Source organism: Bombina bombina, chromosome 4 (genome assembly GCF_027579735.1).
Source record: "Bombina bombina isolate aBomBom1 chromosome 4, aBomBom1.pri, whole genome shotgun sequence".
NCBI lineage: Eukaryota > Metazoa > Chordata > Amphibia > Anura > Bombinatoridae > Bombina > Bombina bombina.
In genome coordinates, this window is record NC_069502.1 from 244,793,601 (window position 1) to 244,815,821 (window position 22,221).

The 22,221-nt window shown below is 38.8% G+C and overlaps 1 protein-coding gene across 1 annotated transcript in view; it reads left to right on the plus strand.

Annotated features, from left to right (window-relative positions):
• Positions 1–689, plus strand: part of LOC128657235 (parapinopsin-like) — a 707,525-nt gene extending 706,836 nt beyond the window's left edge. Inside the window, exon 5 of the mRNA XM_053711500.1 lies at positions 353–689. Coding sequence (XP_053567475.1) covers positions 353–637 — 285 coding nt within the window. The 3' untranslated portion in view covers positions 638–689. The remainder of the gene's footprint in view (positions 1–352) is intronic.
• Positions 690–22,221: the final 21,532 nt, after the last annotated feature.

The window sequence follows — 22,221 nt, forward strand, 5'->3', positions numbered from 1 at the left end:
AGCCAGCTCCTGAGGTTACATCCCTGCTTTTCAACAAAAGATACCAAGTGATCATTTTTTTATATAAGTTGTTTAAAATTGTATATTCTATCTGAATCATGAAAGAAAAATATTGGGTTTCATGTCCCTTTAACGAGGACTTGAAGTAAAACTATTAACATAAAGGGACATAAAAGCTCAATTTAAAGGCATAGCAGAGCAAACCAAATGCATTTTTTATGGCCCTGCAATGCACCTCTTTCTTATCATGTTTATAAAAGAAATGATATAAAAAGTATGCTAAATGCACTGTTCATATTTATATTCATCCTATTGCTACTTTTTTAAAGAGCTAATACATTTTCTCTGGCAGTTTTTTAGGTGTTTCATTGCCCTTCTGCACTGCAGTAATACACCTATAACCTCCAGTAACAAATGCTCATCCAAAAGCACCAAGATCAACCTGACTGTACGCAAGCCACTTGATACTTTCACTTTAAATGCTGCATCCATGAAACCACCATCATCAGGAGAGGACACAGTAGTGGACAGCAAGGAATACAAAGAAGCATGCGCAGATCATGGAGTGAGCAACAATCAATCTGGCAGCGTCCAATCAAAACCAATATTGACTCTAGTTGCTCATTACACAGCCTAATACAATATAAGGATTTGGAAGAAATTAGCTTAAGCATGCTATACATAAGGGTTTCCTGGCCAAAGAAAGTAAAATATTTGGAGACACATGTAGAATAATTATAGCTTTGCAGCATAGAGATACTCTGCAAACTACATTATGGATACATATTAAAAGTATGTGACATTTCTTCCTAAAAATCTGCTCTGCTTCTTTATCAGCATCTCCATAAATGCTCCTAAATCCTGTGAACATTATCCTTGCTCGGTCAGGGAATAGAAGATAAAGCTGGACTTATTTTGAGGCTGTTGGTTCGCTGCATCATCACTTCACATCATTAAATGTGTTATAGGTCAGGCACTAGTCACTCTGATCCTTTTAATGGACATATGGATCACAAGTGCAATCATCTGTGCCGTTTCCTTGCTCAGACACCTACTGAGTCTCCGGAGAGTACCTGACAAGATTGAAGGACTTTAGAGAATGCAGAGTGTAAACCTATTTTTAAGTTTATAGTCTATATTTAAAGAGGAAAGTATTGTGGAATTCCTGTTATACAATATATGTGTATGTATTTGTCTGCGTTTAAATGAGAAGTTTAGTGTCTTTTCATGTATGTGTAAAGCTCTGTAGTGTTCTGTGTTTGCATATCAATGAATGGTGGAGAGATGTTTATTTATGTATATTTATGTGCACAACCAGGGACCTGTGTTGAGTAAATCAGTTTACATACATGAATACTTGTGCAGGACAGTTTGTGACTGCTGCAAATCAATTATGGGCAGAATGTTAATCTGTAATGCAGAATACAGTGTCATTTTTTTTAAATGTTTATCTTCAGCTATGCATATATGTAGTGTGTGTAATAAAGCTGAGCAGTGTGTACTGTATTCTCTGAAATGTATTTCTAATTCAGACACGGTAGCGTTGATGTGTGTAAAGAGATTATTTAGTGTTCTCAGTGGTATATCTGATACACTGAGGAAAGTGTGCATGTGTGACAGTCAGTTTATGTTCACTGTATAGCACTCACACAACTGATTTGAACAGTGAATAACTATTTGGCTGTCACAATCAGAAGAATATATAGGTATATGTTAATACAGTTCATTAAAAGGACATAAAACAATTTATTTTTTTCTTCCATGATTCAGAAAGAGCATGTGATTTTAAACTTTCCAATTCATTTATATTATCTCATTTGCTTTGTTCTCTTGATATGCTTTGTTGAAAAAGATACAAAGGTAGACTCGGAGCTGCTGATTGGTGCCTGCACATAAATGCCTCATTATATTGGCTCACCCAGGGCATTAAGCTAGCTCTCAGTAGTGCACTGTTTCTTCTTCAACAAAGGATACCAAGAGAATGAAGCAAATTATATAATAGAAGTAAATTGGAAATGTGTTTAAAATTGTATTCTCTATTTGAATCATAAACATGTTTTTGGGTATCATGTATCATGAATGGAGCAGTGACATGTTTGTGAAAATTGTACAGTATATTTTACTTACAGAGCACTGGTTATCTTAGTGAACTGTGGAGCAATACAATCAGAGCACTGTTTAATGGGTGCATTCAATTCTCTCATGCACAATTAAATGTATATATAAAAAATGTGCATATCTGGAGGTGACCTAATCATCAGTAACATCTCGCATGTCCTACAGATTTATTCCCCTCAAGGCTAGATTACAAGTGGCAAACAAACGTTAGTGCGCAATATCAAATTATTGCGTTGTCCTAACTTGCACTCATATTAGAAGTTAAAAGCAAATGCAACCGCATGAGTACAAACTAAATTTGCACTTGTTGGGTTAGCGCGATAAAAGTCCTTTAAAAAGGGTGAAGACATAGGGGGATACTTATCAAAAGTCTGGCGGACCTGATCCGACAGGGCGGATTAGGTCCGCCAGACCGCTCCCTGCAGATTCGCGGCCAATCGGCCGCCAGCAGGGAGGTGTCAATCAACACGATCGTACTCGATCAGGTTGATTTTCGGTGATGTGTGTCTACCTGCTCAGAGCAGGCGGACAGGGTTATGGAGCGGCGGTCTTTAGACCGCTGCTTCATAATTGCTGTTTCTCGCTGCTTCATAACTGCTGTTTCTGGCGAGCCTGCAGACTCGCCAGAAACACGGGCCCTCAAGCTCCATTCAGAGCTTGATAAATGGGCCCCTAAATAAAAAGTTGCACCAAACACAAGATATATACATTAAAATAAAGTGTTTTATATATAGTTTTATAAGGGTTAACAGGTTTATGGTATATGACTCTTATAGGAGCCTCGTTCTGATGCCGTTACAGACTTTGAAAGTTACACTAATATAAACACTATCTGAAAAAAAATATTCATATACATATTTAAAAAATAAATAAAAAAATATATATATATATATATACATATACATGTCGAGATATGTGTATGTATGTATTACTGTGTATTTACTGCACATATTTCTTATTCCAATGTTCTTTATATACAGGATAATGCTATTTTTATTGTGAATACATATTTCTATATATATGTATATACCTATATATCTATTCCTATAGATATATATCTATTCCTATAGATATATAGGTAAAGATATCTATTTTACGTTAACATTATCAGAAATATTTAGAATTACATATTTAATTAATAATAAAAAAAATAACTTTCTCTCTATGTGAAGAACATAGGAATGTAAAAGGAATGTAAAAGACGTGGGTTCTTGAAATATTAAATATAAAATATTATAAAATATTTATATCCATACTGTAAAATATTCTAAATAATACATAGTGGCTAGATTACGAGTGGAGCACTGTATTAATGTGCGCCTGCAAAAGAAAAATGTGCCCGTTTACGGGTGCACGTTAAATGAGCAGCTATTATAAGTGGCTGGTTAATGCTTCCGTGATTTTGTGGTTTCACTTTGCGCTTAGCAGAATTAACCAGATGTCAGATCTCTGGTTAAAAGTAAAAATATGCCCCATTTGCACACAAAATAAGGTGCATTTACATGTAAATGAAAGATGAGCATTTTTATTAAAAAAAAAAAAAAATGCTTGATGCAGTTATAAGGGGTTAAAGTGAGGGGATATGGGGTGTTAGAAAAAAAAAATGGCACCTAAAGTGCCTTTACATGGAGGTCAATGGGGGACTGTGTTTTCACTATAAATATATATGTATATGCTTATATAAATATATATGTAACAGGATATATGAATAGCGCTCACAGACCAAGACGAACCTCTTAGTATAAAACTTCAAAATTTATTATCCATTTTAAAAACAGGTACCGTAGCACGATATAGACAAAACAAAATCACATCTCAGTGTGAACAGAAGCACTTGCATGCAAACATGTTTCGTTCCTGCGCACTTGATCACTGCATATAGTTCAGTGATCAAGTGCGCAGGCACGAAACATGTTTGCATGCAAGTGCTTCTGTTCACACTGAGATGTGATTTTTTTTTGTCTATATTGTGCTACGGTACCTGTTTTTAAAATGGATAATACATTTTGAAGTTCTATACTAAGAGGTTCGTCTTGGTCTGTGAGCGCTATTCATATATACTGTTACATATTTACTATTCATGTGTTTGGCAGACACTCCATTGAATAGCAGCAACAGTATCTTTACCTACCTACGCTTTCCTCACTCACTCTCCATTGTGCCGGGTTACTGAGCTCAGAGGTCGTAACGGACAACGCCGGGGAATTAAGGTGAGAAACTGGTAGTGGCACTTTACACAGTATATGTTTCTATATAAATATATATGTATATGCTTAAACACATAAATACTGTATATATGTATATATTCATATACATATATATTTATTTATTGCTGCCCAACGCTGTGTGGTTTTCCCCCAGCGCTTCATTCGTTGGTTTGCTGTGTCTATCGACATCAGAACGAAGCTCCCATTGAAGCCTATGGAAGCGTGCTCTCGTGAGCACTTGGCTTCCGGGGAATGTGAACTTGAGGTACCATTCGCATTGCTCCTCACTTGTAATACCGGAGCCTGTTTACGGGGTGGAGCGCAAATATCTTGTGAACATAAGCGTAATATTGCGCTCCACTCGTATTTTATCCCAATATATATATATATATATATATATATATAGATAGATGATAGATAGATAGATAGATAGATAGATAGATAGATAGATAGATAGATATTAGATATATATGTATAGGAATAGATATATAGGTATAGTTATATACAGATATCAATAGAAATATGTATTTACAATAAAAATAACTTTGTCCTGTATGTGAAAAACATTGGAATGTGAAATATTAATAACTCCTGTTGGTTTAGCGCACAAGCGATAAGTGTTTTTTTCTTCTGCCCTCTTCATTGAAGTCTAAGGGGAGAATGCGTTAGCACAGTCGCGACATCTGTAGTCCTGAAGTTAGCGCTTGTTGTGTTTTGCTCGCACACAAACTTTTTACTTCAACTTGTAATACGCATGCTACCTGATGCTGACAAAAAGCTTACTTCTAGCGAAGTTTACGCAGCATGTTACTTGTAATCTAGACCATTGAGTGTATGTATATTTATATGTGTGTGTAGAAAGAGGACAAGAAATCAGCGCTAGTGAATAAACCTAAAACCCAATACTGATGCTCTAACCTCATTTATGCTGCCTTAATCCAAATACTAGGTGGATGATTTATTAATGAGCAGACGGGCATGATACGATGTAGCATATCATGTCCGCCACACATCGATAAATGCTGACAGCATACACTGTTGGCATTTATCATTGCACAAGCAGTTCTTTTGAACTGCTTGTGCAATGCTGCCCCCTGCAGATACATGACAAATCGGCCTCTAGCAGAGGGTGTCAATCAGCCCAATCATATAGAATCGGGCGGATTTATGTCCGCAGCCTCAGAGCAGGCAGACCAGTTATGGAGCAGCGGTCTTTGATTGATTTTGCTTGATAATTTGGCCCCTAGGAATACAAGGGCCCCCACCCATACACTCCTATTGTTATAATAGAAAAAAGGTGAGTACAGAGGCTGGGAAAAGGCACAGAAAAAGGCTACTGAGAAAATATCAGCCTAAAAACTCAAAATAGGATAATAATTAATCAAATACCTATATCCAAAAAACACTCAAAGGATATAATCACAAAATGTATCTGTATAGAATGTATGTATTAAAAGTTAATAAATTAGCAAATAATTATGATCTATTGAAAGCGGTTAAAAATATATGTATAGAAATATATAAAACTAGTCCTAAAGCCCGGGCCATTTTTTGCAAGGTACAGCAGTCCCAACCCTTGCGCTCTCTACCTGCCCCTCTCTTTTGCTCTCTCTCCCCCCTCTCTTTTGCGCTTTCTCTCCCCCTCTCTTTTGAGATCTCTCTCCCCCCCCTCTCTCTTCCCCCTCTTTTGCGCTATCTCTCCCCCCCTCTTTTGCTCTCTCTCTCCCCTCTCTTTTGAGCTCTCTCTCTCCCCCCTCTTTTGTGCTCTCTCCCCCTCTCTTTTGCGCTCTCTCTCTCCCCCCTCTTTTGCGCTCTCTATCCCACCCTCTTTTGTGCACTCTCTCTCCCCCCCTCTTTTGCGCTCTCTCCCCTCTATCTCTCTCTCTCTCCCCTCTCTCTCCCCCTCTCTCTCTCCCCCCTCTCTCTCTCTCCCCCTCTCTCTCTTTCTCCCCTCTCTCTCTCCCCCTCTCTCTCTCTCCTCTCTCTCTCTCCCCCCTCTCTCTCCTTTCTCTCTCCCCTCTCTCTCTCCTCTCTCTCTCTCTCTCCCCCCTCTCTCTCCCCTCTCTCTCTCTCCCTCTCTATCTCCCCCTCTCTCTCTCACTCCCCCTCCCCTCTCTCTCTCCCTCCCCCTCCCCTCTCTCTCTCCCTCCCCTCTCTCTCTCCCTCCCCTCTCCCCCTCCCCTCTCTCTCTCCCTCCCCTCTCTCTCTCCCCCTCCCCTCTCACTCTCACTCCCCCTCCCCTCTCTCTCTCACTCCCCCCCTCTCTCTCTCTCCCTCCCCCTCTCTCTCCTTCCCCCTCCCCTCTCTCTCTCCCTCCCCCTCTCTCTCTCCCTCCCCCTCTCTATCTCCCTCCCCTCTCTCTCTCCCTCCCCCTCTCTCTCTCCCTCCCCTCTCTCTCTCCCTCCCCCCTCTCTCTCCCTCCCCCCTCTCTCTCCCCTCTCTCTCTCTCTCTCTCTCTCTCTCTCTCCTCCCCCTCTCTCTCTCTCTCTCTCTCTCTCTCCTCCCCTCTCTCTCTCCCCCTCCCCCTCACTTTTTCTCCCCCCCCCTCTCTTTTGATCTCTCTGTCCCCTTTCTTTTGCTCTCCCTCCCCCTCTCTTTTGCTGTCTGTCCCCCTCTCTTTTGCTCCCTCTCTTGTGCTCTCTTTATCTCCCCTCTTGATCTCTCTCCCCTCTTGATCTCTCTCACCTTTCTTATCTTTTCCCTACCCCCTCCCTCCCTCTTTTGAGCTGTTTTGAGCTCTCACTGCACAGCCTTTCATGGGCCGCCTGGCCCCACCCCTTCACGCTTGGCCACACCCCTCACGGACCTCGCGCTCGGCCACGCCCCCTTCACGACCCCAGTCACGCCCCCGGCCACGCTCAGTCACGCACTGCAGAGCAGAGACTTAGGGACTCTCAAAGGCCAGGTTTGTTTGTACTTGTGCTGTGCTGTCTACTGCGCATGACAGCTTCGGACAAACACACTTGGCCTTTTATTATATAGGATGATAGACGTCCAGCAGAGGATACAAATCATAGTTCATATATATATAGAAGGCAATATAAAAGGCAAAAAAATAAGCCAATAAACTGGGATATGAGCAGTAAATTGATCCCAAATGTATCTACCTAAATAATATAATAATATAAAAATGGGTATAAGAAACACTTGATATAACGAGAACTACAGAATCAGTCCCACATAAGTCAGAGAAAAAAGTGACAATGAAAACAATTAATGAATTTAATAGCGTATCCAAAACGATATTCACGTATAGATGTCCAAGTTACAAGATTTCACCTCAATCTTATGAGTTAATTATATATTGATTTCAGTGTTCTCACACAAAATATTTGTTAGGTTTCTGCTTCACACCCTCTCACAAATGAATTAATGAAATATTTAATGTTAATGTACTCTATTCTATAATTCACTCTATATCCTAAACTATCTGCATTCCTGATGAATGCTATAGTAAGTTTACATTTCATAATGGCGTCGAATAAAAGAAGCAGACTGTTAGATCATCATAGACATAGGCTAAATGTGTTTACAAGCAAATTGTCTGTGTAAATTATTTTTACATCACATTTGTTTGTCCTTAAATAATGCACAAAATAAACTGGGAATCTCTTGGTAAATTCAGGACATTTTAATTTGAGCTCTCTTAGTATTATTAAAATTTAAATAAATAAATGAGCATACTAACTGTATTGAAGATATTTAGCAAATAATTCTTTCTTTTGAGCTATTTGGAAATTTAGACATATTTTTCAGTTTTCCTTTTTATACTAGCATCCAATAGTAGATTATTGGTCCATCATAAACACAGGTGACATAAGTTAGTAAACAAGCTCTTTGTGTATAGTATTTTCAATAATGATTTGTTTATTTGTTAATTCTCCAAATATCATTTCTATTTCTCAAACATTTACATTTGTTATATTAATGTAAGAGTTATTTACCAATATTGCTTGAACACGCTACCATTAGGGCACAACTTTGATATTCCAAGTCCATGGTAAAGTGCGTAGCCAATATTTTCAATGGGTATCGCAACCGCGCTAATTTGAGTTGTATTACAAGTTGAAAGTTATAGTTTGCGCTTGAGCGTAAGCCAAAACTGTGCTAAAATATTTTGCGTGACTTCAGATCTGAACTAAACTGGAAGGGTCAAAAAAAAGTTGCACAAAATGCATATAAACACATTAAATATATATATATATATATATATATATATATATATATAAATATATATAAATAAATAAATATATATATATATATATATATATACCTGTAAATATATTATTTATGTTTCTAAATAAGAACATGTTCTTCTATATGAAGAACATAGGAATTTAAAGTATATATAACTCACTTCGAGTTTAGCGCAGTTGGCCTAACGTAGTGTTGGGTTAGCGTGTGAGGAATAACTTTTAGTTGGAGTTATTTAGAGTTCCACTTGTAATCTAGCCCATAGGTTGCATTTAGTGTAAACCAACACACTTTTATGAGTCATATATTTCAATTTGGCTTATATTCCATCTTAGTAGTTAGTTTGTTTTAGGCCTATACTTAAATTAGTACTTTTATACCAGTATTGAATATTGCATGCAAGATCAGCATAACATTAAAAATTTATATGAACTCCAGAAGAACAAAGCTTGCAATACTGATATAAAATTTATTATGATGTGATAATGAAAAAAAATTCAATATAAAAGTTATTTCGATGTGATAATGAAAACAATTTCAATATAAAAGTTATTTTGATCTGTTATTGGAAATCCCCCCCCCCCCATCAATTGTGACTTTTGCACGGCATGAACAAAACAATGTTGAAGCTTTTATTCTTGTCCACTATTGTTTTCTCATCACATAAATATTCCAGTTGATAATCCTATGCATTATATTTCCAGGTCAGATGTTAAGAAGCAATAGCTTTCACTGCAACTCTTTAAAAAAAGGGGGAGGGAAATCTAAAATAGCTATATGAGAAAATGTCAAACTCAAAAAGGACTAAACTGATTCACTTGAGGTTTTTTATGGCTGTAGTAACTCCCAACTAAAGTGCTAAACTGATTCACTTGAGATTTTTTTAGGGATCTAGTTTCTCCCAACTAAAATGCCACATTATACCCAAATTGTGTAACCATTTAAACTTCATGTTCATTTGAGAAACAGCCTTTAATAAATGGCCATTTCAACTTAAACTACCTCATGTTCATAATACAGTAACTATCTCCATACAGTTTTCCTTACCTAGCCACTCTTTATGGTTTAATTACTTCATTCTTCTAATTGTAATACCTAATCTGAAACTTGTTTTAATTCTGCAATTACATTTTTCACATATCTTTAGGGATGGTGTCACTGTCTTTCTCCAGTTTGCAGATGGTCTGTCTTCAGCACTACTAGGTTCTGTCATGGCTTCTCTCCTGTCTATATTTTCTTGGAATCATTCTGTTAAAAGTTTAACCTGCACTAGGAGAAGTTATGTGTCCATTATATTATTAAAGGCTATAATATCCAGTATCCAGTCTCCTGAAATCTGAGGGAGACCTTGACCCAATCAGTCAGCTGGAGACTGCAAAGCCCAGCCTGTGCATATTGCACTTTATTAGCGCACACACCCTTGTGAGTAGTCACTTATTAGCAACTTTGTATTCACTGAAAATGTATTTAGATAAACTGCACAATCAGGATAATTGGTCTGCTGAATAGTAGTCCCACCAAAATAAGTTGTCTACATCGTTTGTGGGTTGTCAAGTTAAAATAAGCTGTCAAGAATTCCCTGCTAGAGAATCTGGGTTCTGTAGGTTGTGAAAAGTGGGTTTCCTGTACCATGACCATGTCACCTTTCTGCTTACGAAACCAATTGAGCACAATGGAACATTTTAAGGGTGAATTTAGTCCTTTGACATTTTGTGAAATAATAGTTATTTTGCAATTAGCCATTTTGTCTATCGTGTGTCCAATGTCTTATATGGGGCCTGTTAGTATGATCTAATGTGGGTTGTGTGATAGTGTAATGATGTCTTACCTGAGTGTCCAGTATATTGTAGGGATGAAGTAACCTCCACCTCCTCTGAAGGGGGAATATAAAGTGCAAAGGTAGAAAGATCATAAGCAGAAGTTGGTGCAGATGACCAACAAGCCTGTTGATCTATAAAAAATGCGTGAGTAAATAACAACAAAAACAGTGATATTACAACATTTAAACTGAATTGTTTAAAGCAAACATAGTGACTATGAAGTTGAGTCACCAAAAAGTTGGGATTCACCATACTGTGATCTTTGGAGTGTCAATCATTTGTTATGACCAAAAGTGTCAGAACATGTAGAAACTTCTAATTTGAATGATTTCTTAAGGTTAAATCTCAATTTAGCTCCTAAATTATGGCAATAGCGGATATGTCATATGGTTGTAACCTGTCAGGAAGATGTTTGAAGCATTCATGTAGGATCCATAGGTGCTGGTGGGGTAGATGTGGGAGTGTCAGGTGGCTTTCTTCTCTTTCGGGGTACTGTCTGCCAAGATGGTCTTCTAGGTTTGGATGGAGAAGAGGAGTTGGAAGGTGGTAGATGAGTTTCCGTTAGTTTGGGCAGGGAGGGCTGAATAATGTTAACTTTTTTGCAAAAGTCTTCAATGTCATCTGGTTCTCTGTAGATGATTGTTTGGCAATCTTTCACTACCCTGATGCAAAATAGAAACCCCCAATGGTAAGGGATCCCCAAGTCAGATGTAGCATTAGGTAGCACGCTTCTTTTCGCTTGACGAGGGTGAGTGGGCTGAGGTCTGTGAAGATCTGCAGGGGGGTATTGTTGAAGGTGATGGGGCTTTTCTTCATGGCAGCTGCCATGATCTGTTCTTTCTCTTGGAATTGGTGGCACTTCAGAATAACATCTCTTGGAGGAGCCATATCTAATGGCTTTGGCCTCAAGGCCCTATGAAGTAAGTAGTCTGTAAGGTGTCCTGGGAGGACTGTTTCCGATATACCTCGTACTCTGAGATTTTGTTGCTGTCCTCTGTTATTAAGGTCTTCCACTTGCGATTACAGTTGGATGATAGTGGAATTGTGTTGTTGAATCTGCTGTGTAAGGGCTTCAGTAGTGTTGAAAAGTTCCTCTGCTCTTTCTTCCAGCTCCATGACTCTGAGGTCAAAAGAGACGTCTCAGCACTAGGAAACAGAGAGGCCTTCTTTTATAATTTTGCCAACCTGCATCAGGAAGGAGGCAAAATATGTCTTTCTGGGGAGAAAATGGAGATCTGTCGTAGTAAGAGGACTGTTGTCATCCAGTGATGGAGTTTGGTCTCCTGGGGATGGAGGTTAGATTGTGGGTCTAGAGCTGTAGATTCTATCATTTTAAAATGCGTGTTTAGTTTAGTCCCCAGTGTGTTTTGAGGTTTGCTGGTTTTCTCAGGTTTGGTGCTTCTTTTTTGAGACCATATTAGTGTGGAGGTCGATTAGTACAATTCTTTGGGAAGTCTACTGTACAGTGTAAAAATTTGAGTGTGGATATGCAGAGAAGATGACTGGTATCGACGTTGACCCTTTGGTGTGCTAGTTCGTTGCATACATATTTTTGTTGTAGTTATAGAATAGCATGTCTGGTAATAAGGTTTGGAGAGTATATAGACAGTTACTTGCTTCTTTTGTAGGTATGAGAGAGCTTAGTAGTTGGCTACCTGTTATGCTGTGTATAAGCCCAAGTTCACAGTAGGATATCTCTGGTATCGTATAGCCTGTGTACGTGCCCTTTTAAAGTTAGGTATAGCTCCACACATACTTAACAGGGAACCTACCCACTATACTATATATCTTCAGAAATTCTCCACTGGGATTAATTGAGTCCACCCCTAACATTACTTTACTCTCACACAATGTGAGGGGTTTTCACTCAGACATTTAAAGACGCACTGCCCTAAACAAATATAAGCACTTACATGCAAATATCATATACTTACAAGAAACACATTTTACCAGCTCGTTCATTCCAAAATACTGGACCAAAGATTTCCCACAACATTATTACGCCACGTCAGATGGGGGGGGGGGGGGAGAAGTCTCCATACTGATTTACTCCTCATTACAATTTATGCACAAAGAGACAATAGCGGACAAAGAGGGTAGATACATCCTAGTTCAGGGCCAGATGCAGGGAATAGATATTTTCTTGTGTAACATTTATGCTCCAAATGAGGGTCAACATATTTTTTTTTTTGCAATATAATACAATTACTTACAGAATAGTCTAAAATGAGGATTCTCTTACCGGGGGGAGATTTTAATGTAGAAGATATAATTCTCCACAAATACAGTCTAAAAAGAAGCGGAGACTGAGGTCTATAGCTAAAGAAATTATGGATATGGTATCACCATTTACCCTTATAGATATGTGGAAAACATTGCATGGGGTGACATCAGATACCACATTTTATTCAACCCACCATGGTATATACTCTAAAATAGACTACATATTTATAAGAAAAAGTAACAAGAAGGAGGCGCCAATGGTGCAGATCAAAAAGGTATTTCAAAATATCAAACTCATGTGAACACAAGGTACTCACAATAGGAGGAGGCACTCAATTGTGCCAGTAGATGCAGGCTGGGTTTTAACAGCAATCCAGCTAGCTGTAAAAGGCAGCAAAAGATGGCAGCTTCTCTATCAGCATCCGATGGAAGTAGATCTAAAAATGTAAACAAGGATAGAGGCGCCTATGGTGCAGGTAAATGATGGTACAATAAGTGCTGATCGCTCACTCTAACACAATGTACTCACATTTGTTGAAGGCACTCACTTGTGCCTATAGAGGCAGGCTGGATTTTAACAGCAATGGTTGCTGTTAAAATCCAGCCTGCCTCTATAGGCACAAGTGAGTGCCTTCAACAAATGTGAGTACATTGTGTTAGAGTGAGCGATCAGCACTTATTGTACCATCATTTACCTGCACCATAGGCGCCTCTATCCTTGTTTACATTTTTACATATTTATAAGCCAGGTATTACAACCGGTTCTCCGGTCGACAGACATTGTGTGTGGTCTGACCATTCTATTTTGATAGTAAAATTAGGTAATATGAGGGACCCAAAGAGGACCCCGTCATGGACATGCTTAAAGAATTAGATAACACAATCCAACCTGCTTAAGGCCATGGGAGAGTATTGGCAGAATAATCTAGACTCAACTACCAATCCAATGTCAGTGTGGGCAGCTCATAAAACTGTGGTTACGGGTATCCTTATTAAGGTGAAATCAATATTTAAAAAAAAGATTAATTCACATATCACGCAATTGCAAGACGAAATAAAGACTCTAGAAAGAGAACACAAAAGAGCACAATCTGTTAATGCTTTCCATTCACTCCAGAACAAAAGACAGACTTTAGCTGCATACTTAAACGAAAACTCCATAAAAATAGAGTATAGACTGAAGACCAACTATTTCATCTATGCTAACAAACCAGACAGATACTTAGCCAAGAAAATTAGGGAAACCTACCAAGCAATGTCGATTCCTTTATTACAAAATTTAGCAGGTACCACTACATCTAACCCACAGAAAATAGTAGATTAATTTGCACAATACTACGGGGTCCTTTATGATGGAGCAAAAGTAGCCCACACAGAGGAGACAAAAAAACTCTAGTCTCCTTCCTGGAACAAATTGATCTAAGTAGTATAATAGAGGCAGATCCCAAATTAATATACTCCAAAATTACGCATGCAGAAATAGTCTCTGTTATTAAAGACCTGAAATCAGGGAAAGCTCCGGGACCGGATGGTTTTCCTGGAGAATAATATAGACTTTTCAAAGATACCTTAGTACCCCATCTAGTTAAATTCACCAACCATATAATGGAGGGCAATGATATCCCCACAGATTTACTACATGCAAAAATAGTGGTTATCTCAAAACCAGGGAAAAATCCTAAGCTTTGTTCCAGTTATAGACCCATATCACTTATTAATCAAGACCTTAAAATAGACTGAAGCTCATAATCCCAACAATTATACACCCAGATCAAGTGGGAATTATTCTGAATAGGGAAGCCCCAGACAACATTAGGAGGATGATCTCGGTTATTGACTGTTAAGCTGACAGAAAAGTGCTTTTTCTGCTCTTATCCCTGGAATGCGGAGAAGGCATTTGATAGGGTAGACTGGGATAACATGTGGGCGATGCTAGAAAAGATGGGATTTAGGGGACCTTTCCTGATAGCCATCAAAAACATTTACTCTACTCCCTGAGCCCACGTGAGATCGATTGGCCACCAATCTAAAAACTTTGCAATTTTGAACAGCACGAGGCAGGGATGCCCACTCTCCCACCTACTTTTTGCAATCTGCATAGAATCCTTAGCGACTTCAATAAGAAATTCACCAGAAATCACAGGTGTTCAAATTGGCTAAATCAACCATAAAATAACATTATTCGCGGATGACATCTTACTCACCAACACTAGGCCACTGATCTCCTTACCTAACCTATACAACACCATAAATACTTATCTCAGGTTACAAAACCTAGTCAAATGTGAGTCCCTCCCAATAGCCATGCCACAACACACTGTCAAACTCATTGAAGCTAATTTCAATATTAAATGGGCAGAAGTTGGCATCCAATACTTGGGAATACGGTTAACCCCACATTCTTCACAGCTTTACCAATCAAATTTCTGTCCCTTGTATAAAACAATTAGATCTGAAATTCTCAAATGGCAGAAACTCAAGATATCTTGGTATGGAAAGATCTTGATTATTAAGATGAACAACCTGCCCAGAATCCTATATTTATTTAGGGCACTTCCAATTAAAGTTCCCAAACAGGACCTTGACTCAATCCAATTGGTTATTCATGGCTTTCTAAGAGGCAGCAAGCATGCCAGAATCCAATTTCATGCTCTAACTCATCATAGAGAGTTGGAGGGGGTGGGGGTCCCAAACCTTTCAATGTAAACCTCTAGGATAGCCCAAATTACCATGTTTGGTAGGAAAATTAAAGATGTGGTATGGGCTACTTTAGAGGCCTATATGGCTGATCTTAGTTCTCCAGAAGATGTTCTATGGAATAACACTGAGAGACTAGGGGCACAAGACATACGCTGTCATATCCTGTTTTTATATTTGCTGTAATACCCCTTTAAGGCTTTGCTATAAATGTACCTTTCACCTGCACACAGGTGCTTAGTAATTTGAATCCAGATGAGACTGTCTCTGCAGCCTCACACATTCAGCTTGCTTTACAAGCTCCTAGGAAGTATTCCACCTTTCTTTTCTCCGTGGAAGGAATCAACTACTTCACAGCAATTCAGGTTACATTTTCCTAAAAAGATCTCTGCATTTGACATATTTACTGAATCAGCAAATCTATTGTCTTTAGATATACAGCATATATTGAGCACCAATCTTAGGCCTCTAGTTATGAAGCTTCGTATTTACCTGCATTCACCGGCCCAATACTCTCGCCTAAGCTCGCCTAACAACGCCGCCGCGGACCTGAATACGTTTGCCAAAGTTATCAAGAAAACTGTCAAGAAGCCGCGCACCAAGTACGGTGCGATGAGCAGCGGACTGTTGTTAACTGACAGTCATCGATCTTGCTGCTCTTCTTCGCAGCTTTCTTGCTAGCCTGTCACTATACTATACTGTTTTACCCCCTAAACTGCTGCTCACGGACCCCACCGCAACTAAAATAAACTTATTAACCCCTAAACCGCCGCTCCTGGACCCCTCCGCAACTATAATAAATATATTAACCCCTAAACCGCCGCTCCTGGACCCCGCCGCCACTATTATAAATATATGAACCACTAAACCACCACTCCCGGACCCTACCACCACCTACATTATACCTATTAACCCCTAATCTGCCACCCCCTATACTGCCGCCACCTACATAAAGTTATTAACCCTTATCCTGCCGATCCTGGACCCCTCTACAATGAAATTAAATGTTTAACCACTACACCGCCACACCGGGAGCCCTCCGCCACCTACATTACATTCATTAACCCCTATCCTGCCCCCCCACACCGCCGCCACCTACAGCACATTAATTAACCCTTAATCTACCCCCCCTACACCGCCGCCACTATATTAAATGAATTAACCCCTAAACCTAAGTCTAACCCTAACCCTAACACCCATTAACTTAAATATTATTTAAATTAATCTAAATAAATATTCCTATAATTAACTACATTATTCCTATTTAAAACTAAATACTTACCTGTAAAATAAACCCTAAGGCCTAGATTTGGAATTTGGCGGTAGCCGTGAAAACCAGCGTTAGAGGCTCCTAACACTGGTTTTAGGCTACCGCCGGTATTTGGAGTCGTTAAAAAAAGGGTCTAACGCTCACTTTTCAGCCACGACTTTTCCATACCGCAGATCCCCTTACGTCAATTGCGTATCCTATCTTTTCAATGGGATCTTTCTAACTCCGGTATTTAGAGTCATGTCTGAAGTGAGCGTTAGAAATCTAACGACAAAACTCTAGCCGCAGAAAAAAGTCAGGAGTTAAGAGCTTTCTGGGCTAACGCCGGTTTATAAAGCTCTTAACTACTGTGCCCTAAAGTACACTAACACCCATAAACTACCTATGTACCCCTAAACCGAGGTCCCCCCACATCGCCGCCACTCGATTAAATTTTTTTAACCACTAATCTGCCGACCGCCACCTACGTTATACTTATGTACCCTTAATCTGCTGCCCCTAACACCGCCGACCACTATATTATATTTATTAACCCCTAACCTGCCCCCCACAACGTCGCTGCTACCTACCTACACTTATTAACCCCTAATCTGCCGACCGCAAAGCTCCACCACCTACGTTATCCTTATGTACCCCTAATCTGCTGCCCCTAACACCGCCGACCCCTATATTATATTTATTAACCCCTAACCTGCCCCCCACAACGTCGCAGCCAGCTACCTACAATAATTAACCCCTAATCTGCCGACCGGAGCTCACCGCTATTCTAATAAATTTTTTAACCCCTAAAGCTAATTCTAACCCTAACACCCTCCTAAGTTAAATATAATTTTATTCTAACGAAATAAATTAACTCTTATTAAATAACGTATTCCTATTTAAAGCTAAATACTTACCTGTAAAATAAATCCTAATATAGCTACAATATAAATTATAATTATATTATAGCTATTTTAGGATTTATATTTATTTAAGAACTATTTAATAGTTACCTAGTTAAAATAAGTACAAAATTACCTGTAAAATAAATCCTAACCTAAGTTACAATTAAACCTAACACTATACTATCATTAAATTAATTAAATAAAATATCTACAATTACCTACAATTAAACCTAACACTACACTATCAATACATTAATTAAATACAATACCTACAAATAACTACAATGAAATAAACTAACTAAAGTACAAAAAATAAAAAAGAACTAAGTTACAAAAGATAAAAAAATATTTACAAACATTAGAAATATATTACAACAATTTTAAACTAATTACACCTACTCTAAGCCCCCTAATAAAATAACAAAGCCCCCCAAAATAAAAAAATGCCCTACCCTATTCTAAATTACTAAAGTTCAAAGCTCTTTTACCTTGCCAGCCCTGAACAGGGCCCTTTGCGGGGCATGCTCCAAGAAGTTCAGCTCTTTTGCCTGTAAAAAAAAACATACAATACCCCCCCCAACATTACAACCCACCACCCACATACCCCTAATCTAACCCAAACCCCCCTTAAATAAACCTAACACTAAGCCCCTGAAGATCTCCCTACCTTGAGTCGTCTTCACCCAGCCGATTCCATCAGCCAATCAGAATCAAGTTCAATCCGATTGGCTGATTGGATCAGCCAATCGGATTGAACTTGATTCTGATTGGCTGATGGAATCAGCCAATCAGAATATTCCTACCTTAATTCCGATAGGCTGATAGAATCCTATCAGCCAATCGGAATTCGAGGGACGCCATCTTGGATGACGTCATTTAAAGGAACCGTCATTCGTCGTTCAGTCGTCGGCCAGGATGGATGTTCCGCGTCAGTTCTAAATTGCATAGAACCCTTAGCGACTTCAATAAGAAATTCACCAGACATCACAGGTGTTCAAATTAGGTAAATCAACCATAAAATAACATTATTCGCGGATGACATCTTACTCACCCACACTAGGCCACTGATCTCCTTACCTAACCTATACAACACCATAAATACTTATCTCAGGTTACAAAACCTTGACAAATGTGAGTCCCTCCCAATACCCATGCCACAACACACTGTCAAATTTATTGAGGCTAATTTCAATATTAAATGGGCAAAAGTTGGCATCCAATACTTGGGAATGTGGTTAACCCCATATTCTTCACAGCTTTACCAATCAAATTTCTGTCCCTTGTATAAAACAATTAGATCTGAAATTCTCAAATGGCAGAAACTCAAGATATCTTTGTATGGAAAGATCTTGATTATTAAGATGAACATCCTGCCGAGAATCCTATATTTATTTAGGGCACTTCCAATTAAAGTTCCCAAACAGGACCTTGACTCAATCCAATCGGTTATTCATGGCTTTCTAAGAGACAAAAAGCATGCCAGAATCCCATTTCACGCTCTAACTCATCATAGAGAGTTGGATGGGGTGGGGGTCCCAAACCTTTCAACATATTTTAAAGCCTCTAGGATAGCCCAAATTACCATGTTTGGTAGGAAAATTAAAGATGTGGTATGGGCTACTTTAGAGGCCTATATGGCTGATCTTAGTTCTCCAGACGATGTTCTAAGGAATAACACTGAGAGACTAGGGGGACAAGACATACGCTGTCATGTCCTGTTTTTATATTTGCTGTAATACCCCTTTAAGACTTTGCTATTGTTAGATGTTGTTTTTAGAGGGAGACCATGTCAGTCAGGGCTTAGCCTGGAACACACCTTATCAGCTGGAACTGAATGTATTTGATGAGGATATCCACGAGAATAGAATTCAGACCACGCAGAAATTATCTAAAACTATTATGTTTATTGAAAGACGCAAAACATGTCTTATAGCCAACAATTACAGCATACAGGGTTAACATGATGACACGTTATGACCGCGTCATATCATACCATATTTCATGAACAAAAGAAGCTTATTGAAATATATGAGAGAAAGAGGAGTATGAAGGAGTGTTTCTTATAACAGTAGCGAAAATACATCTGTGCCGATATTTCAGCCTAAAGCAAGGTTGTTTGGGCCTCTTACTTAGATAATGGACTTCCAGGCGCGTTGCCAGGAACCTTTGCAAGGCCAATAATTCTAATACAATTCTTACTAACATCAGCATATTTCTCACTACATAATAACTGCTATAATAAAAGATTCATTAGACAAGATGGATGCCTAAGACAAAATGGCGGCCAAGAACAAGATGGCGCTAGTCATGCTAACAATTCCTAACATACCACCCTTTTATTCTAACAGAATAACACAAAAATAGAAAACTACAGAAAACGGGGAAAGCCTTTAACAACAATATAAGTCTAATAGTACGGTAATGTGAATCTATGTGAGAATACTATAGAGAAAAGATATTCACATGTAGTGGTATAATTCTATAGGCTAATAGGGCACAATTTGTCACTACACATTGGTGTGGCCTCTCCAATACTCTCTGTCTACCTCCCAGCATCCCCAAACTACTGGTCTATCTGCACAAAGACCCAACCAGCCCCCTATCTACCCCCAAACAACGCTGCATCTTTTATTTCTCCACCTGCATTGTTAGCACCCCCCAATATGTCCAACAGTCCCTTGCTCAGTACATTCTCCACAGTAAAGCATGACATGGGAACAGCACAAATGTCTCTAGGTGGCCTCTGAACACTTTAAGAACAGTCTTTGTCCTCTTAGAGCACTCCACCTTCCTCAGACACTTTGCTTTAATACAGTTAATTTGCAGTAGGGATGCTTATCCAGTGTTCTTCTGCAGGTAGATGCTGGAAGTCTGATGGTTTGTTCATGGGGTAGACAAGGTAGCCAGTTGATCCCCATAGCAAGCAGACACTCGAGTCAGAAGGAGTCTAAGAAGGAAACAAAACAGCACAAGATGAGCACACACCCTGATACAATCACAATTATGTCCAAATAAAACTTCTTTCATCTTTTTTTTTTGTAAGCATCACAATTCCTTTAGCTTAACTTATCCTATGTAATTTAAAACCAGAAAAACATAGTGGATATATAATACAAACTAATTACATTCATTATACTTTTACAGAGAATAATTCCCAACTTCTCTATACAATTTAAATGATACTTCATGAATACTAAGCAAGTGAAAACTGCTAGATTTCATCAAGAGACTGAATGGCTATGCTAAAACTTATGCTAAGTTCTGCCCTGTAAAAAGAATGAAAAAATAAAACAGTCAATAAAAATATTTTCTCTAAAATGAATTTCTTTACACTTTCTCTTAGAACTACTAAACCAAATAACCTAGTGTTGCTTTATTCTGCAAACCTACTATCTGTAATGTTTATAATTCTCCAACTATGGTCTTTATAGTCAACAATCTCATCTGATATAAACAATACTAGTTTACTAATTATTTTATGCAACCTAAATTCTCTCACACACTCCTGTATGAGGAAAGAATACAATCATAACATCATTTAAAACTACAAAATCTTTTAAAGGTAAACACATCTTTATGGTAAGATGATTCCTTCCATTGACAGACATCTGGAATTACAAAATTCAAATTGCAGATACCATACCAATTAATAAAAGGGAAAAATACATGTGGTATGGACTACTTTAGAGGCCTATATGGCTGATCTTAGTTCTCCAGAAGATGTTCTATGGAATAACACTGAGAGACTAGGGGGACAAGACATACGCTGTCATGTCCTGTTTTTATATTTGCTGTAATACCCCTTTAAGACTTTGCTATAAATGTAACTTTCACCTGCAGACAGGTACTTAGTAATTTGAATCCAGATGAGACTGTCTCTGCAGCCTCACACATTCAGCTTGCTTTACAAGCTCCTAGCAAGTATTCTATTCCACCTTTCTTTTCTCCGTAGAAGGAATCAACTACATCACAGAAATTCAGGTTACATTTTCCTAAAAAGATATATTTACTGAATCAGCAAATCTATTGTCTTTAGATATACTGCATATATTGAGCACCAATCTTAGGCCTCTAATTATGAAGTAATACAGAAGGTGCGGACAGTCCGTACATAAAATCAAAAAACTTTATTATGCAAATGCGTTAAAATTCAGGAACAAGCAGGTATATACAGAGTAGGTGTATCACATAAGCTGGCTTACGCGTTTCGGCGTTAGCCGTAGTCATAGCCGTGGCTTGTGATGCGGTGAAGCCAAGATTTGACAAACTTTGTATTGGATGTTTTGACCTACATAGTTGGTATATTGATAGGTCGTAAAGATACTCCCCATTCCTTTTCACTATTTTCTCTAATTATGAAGCTCCATATTTACCTGCATTCGCCGGCCCAATACGCTCGCCTAAGCTCGCCTAACAACGCCGCCACGGACATGAATACATTTGTCAAAGTTATCAAGAAAGCTGTCAAGAAGCTGCGCACCAAGTACGGTGCGATGAGCAGCGGACTGTTGTTAACTGACAGTCATCTATCTCGCTGCTCATCGGCTTCTTCACAGCTTTCTTGCTAGCCTGTCACTATACTATACTGTTTTACCCACTAAACCGCCACTCACGGACCCTGCCGCAACTAAATAAACTTACTAACCCCTAAACCGCCGCTCTTGGACCCCTCCACAACTGTAATAAATATATTAACCCCTAAACCGCCGCTCCCAGACCCGGCCGCCAGTATAATAAATATATGAACCCCTAAACCGCCGCTCCCGGACCCCACCGCTACCTACATTATACCTATTAAACCCTAATCT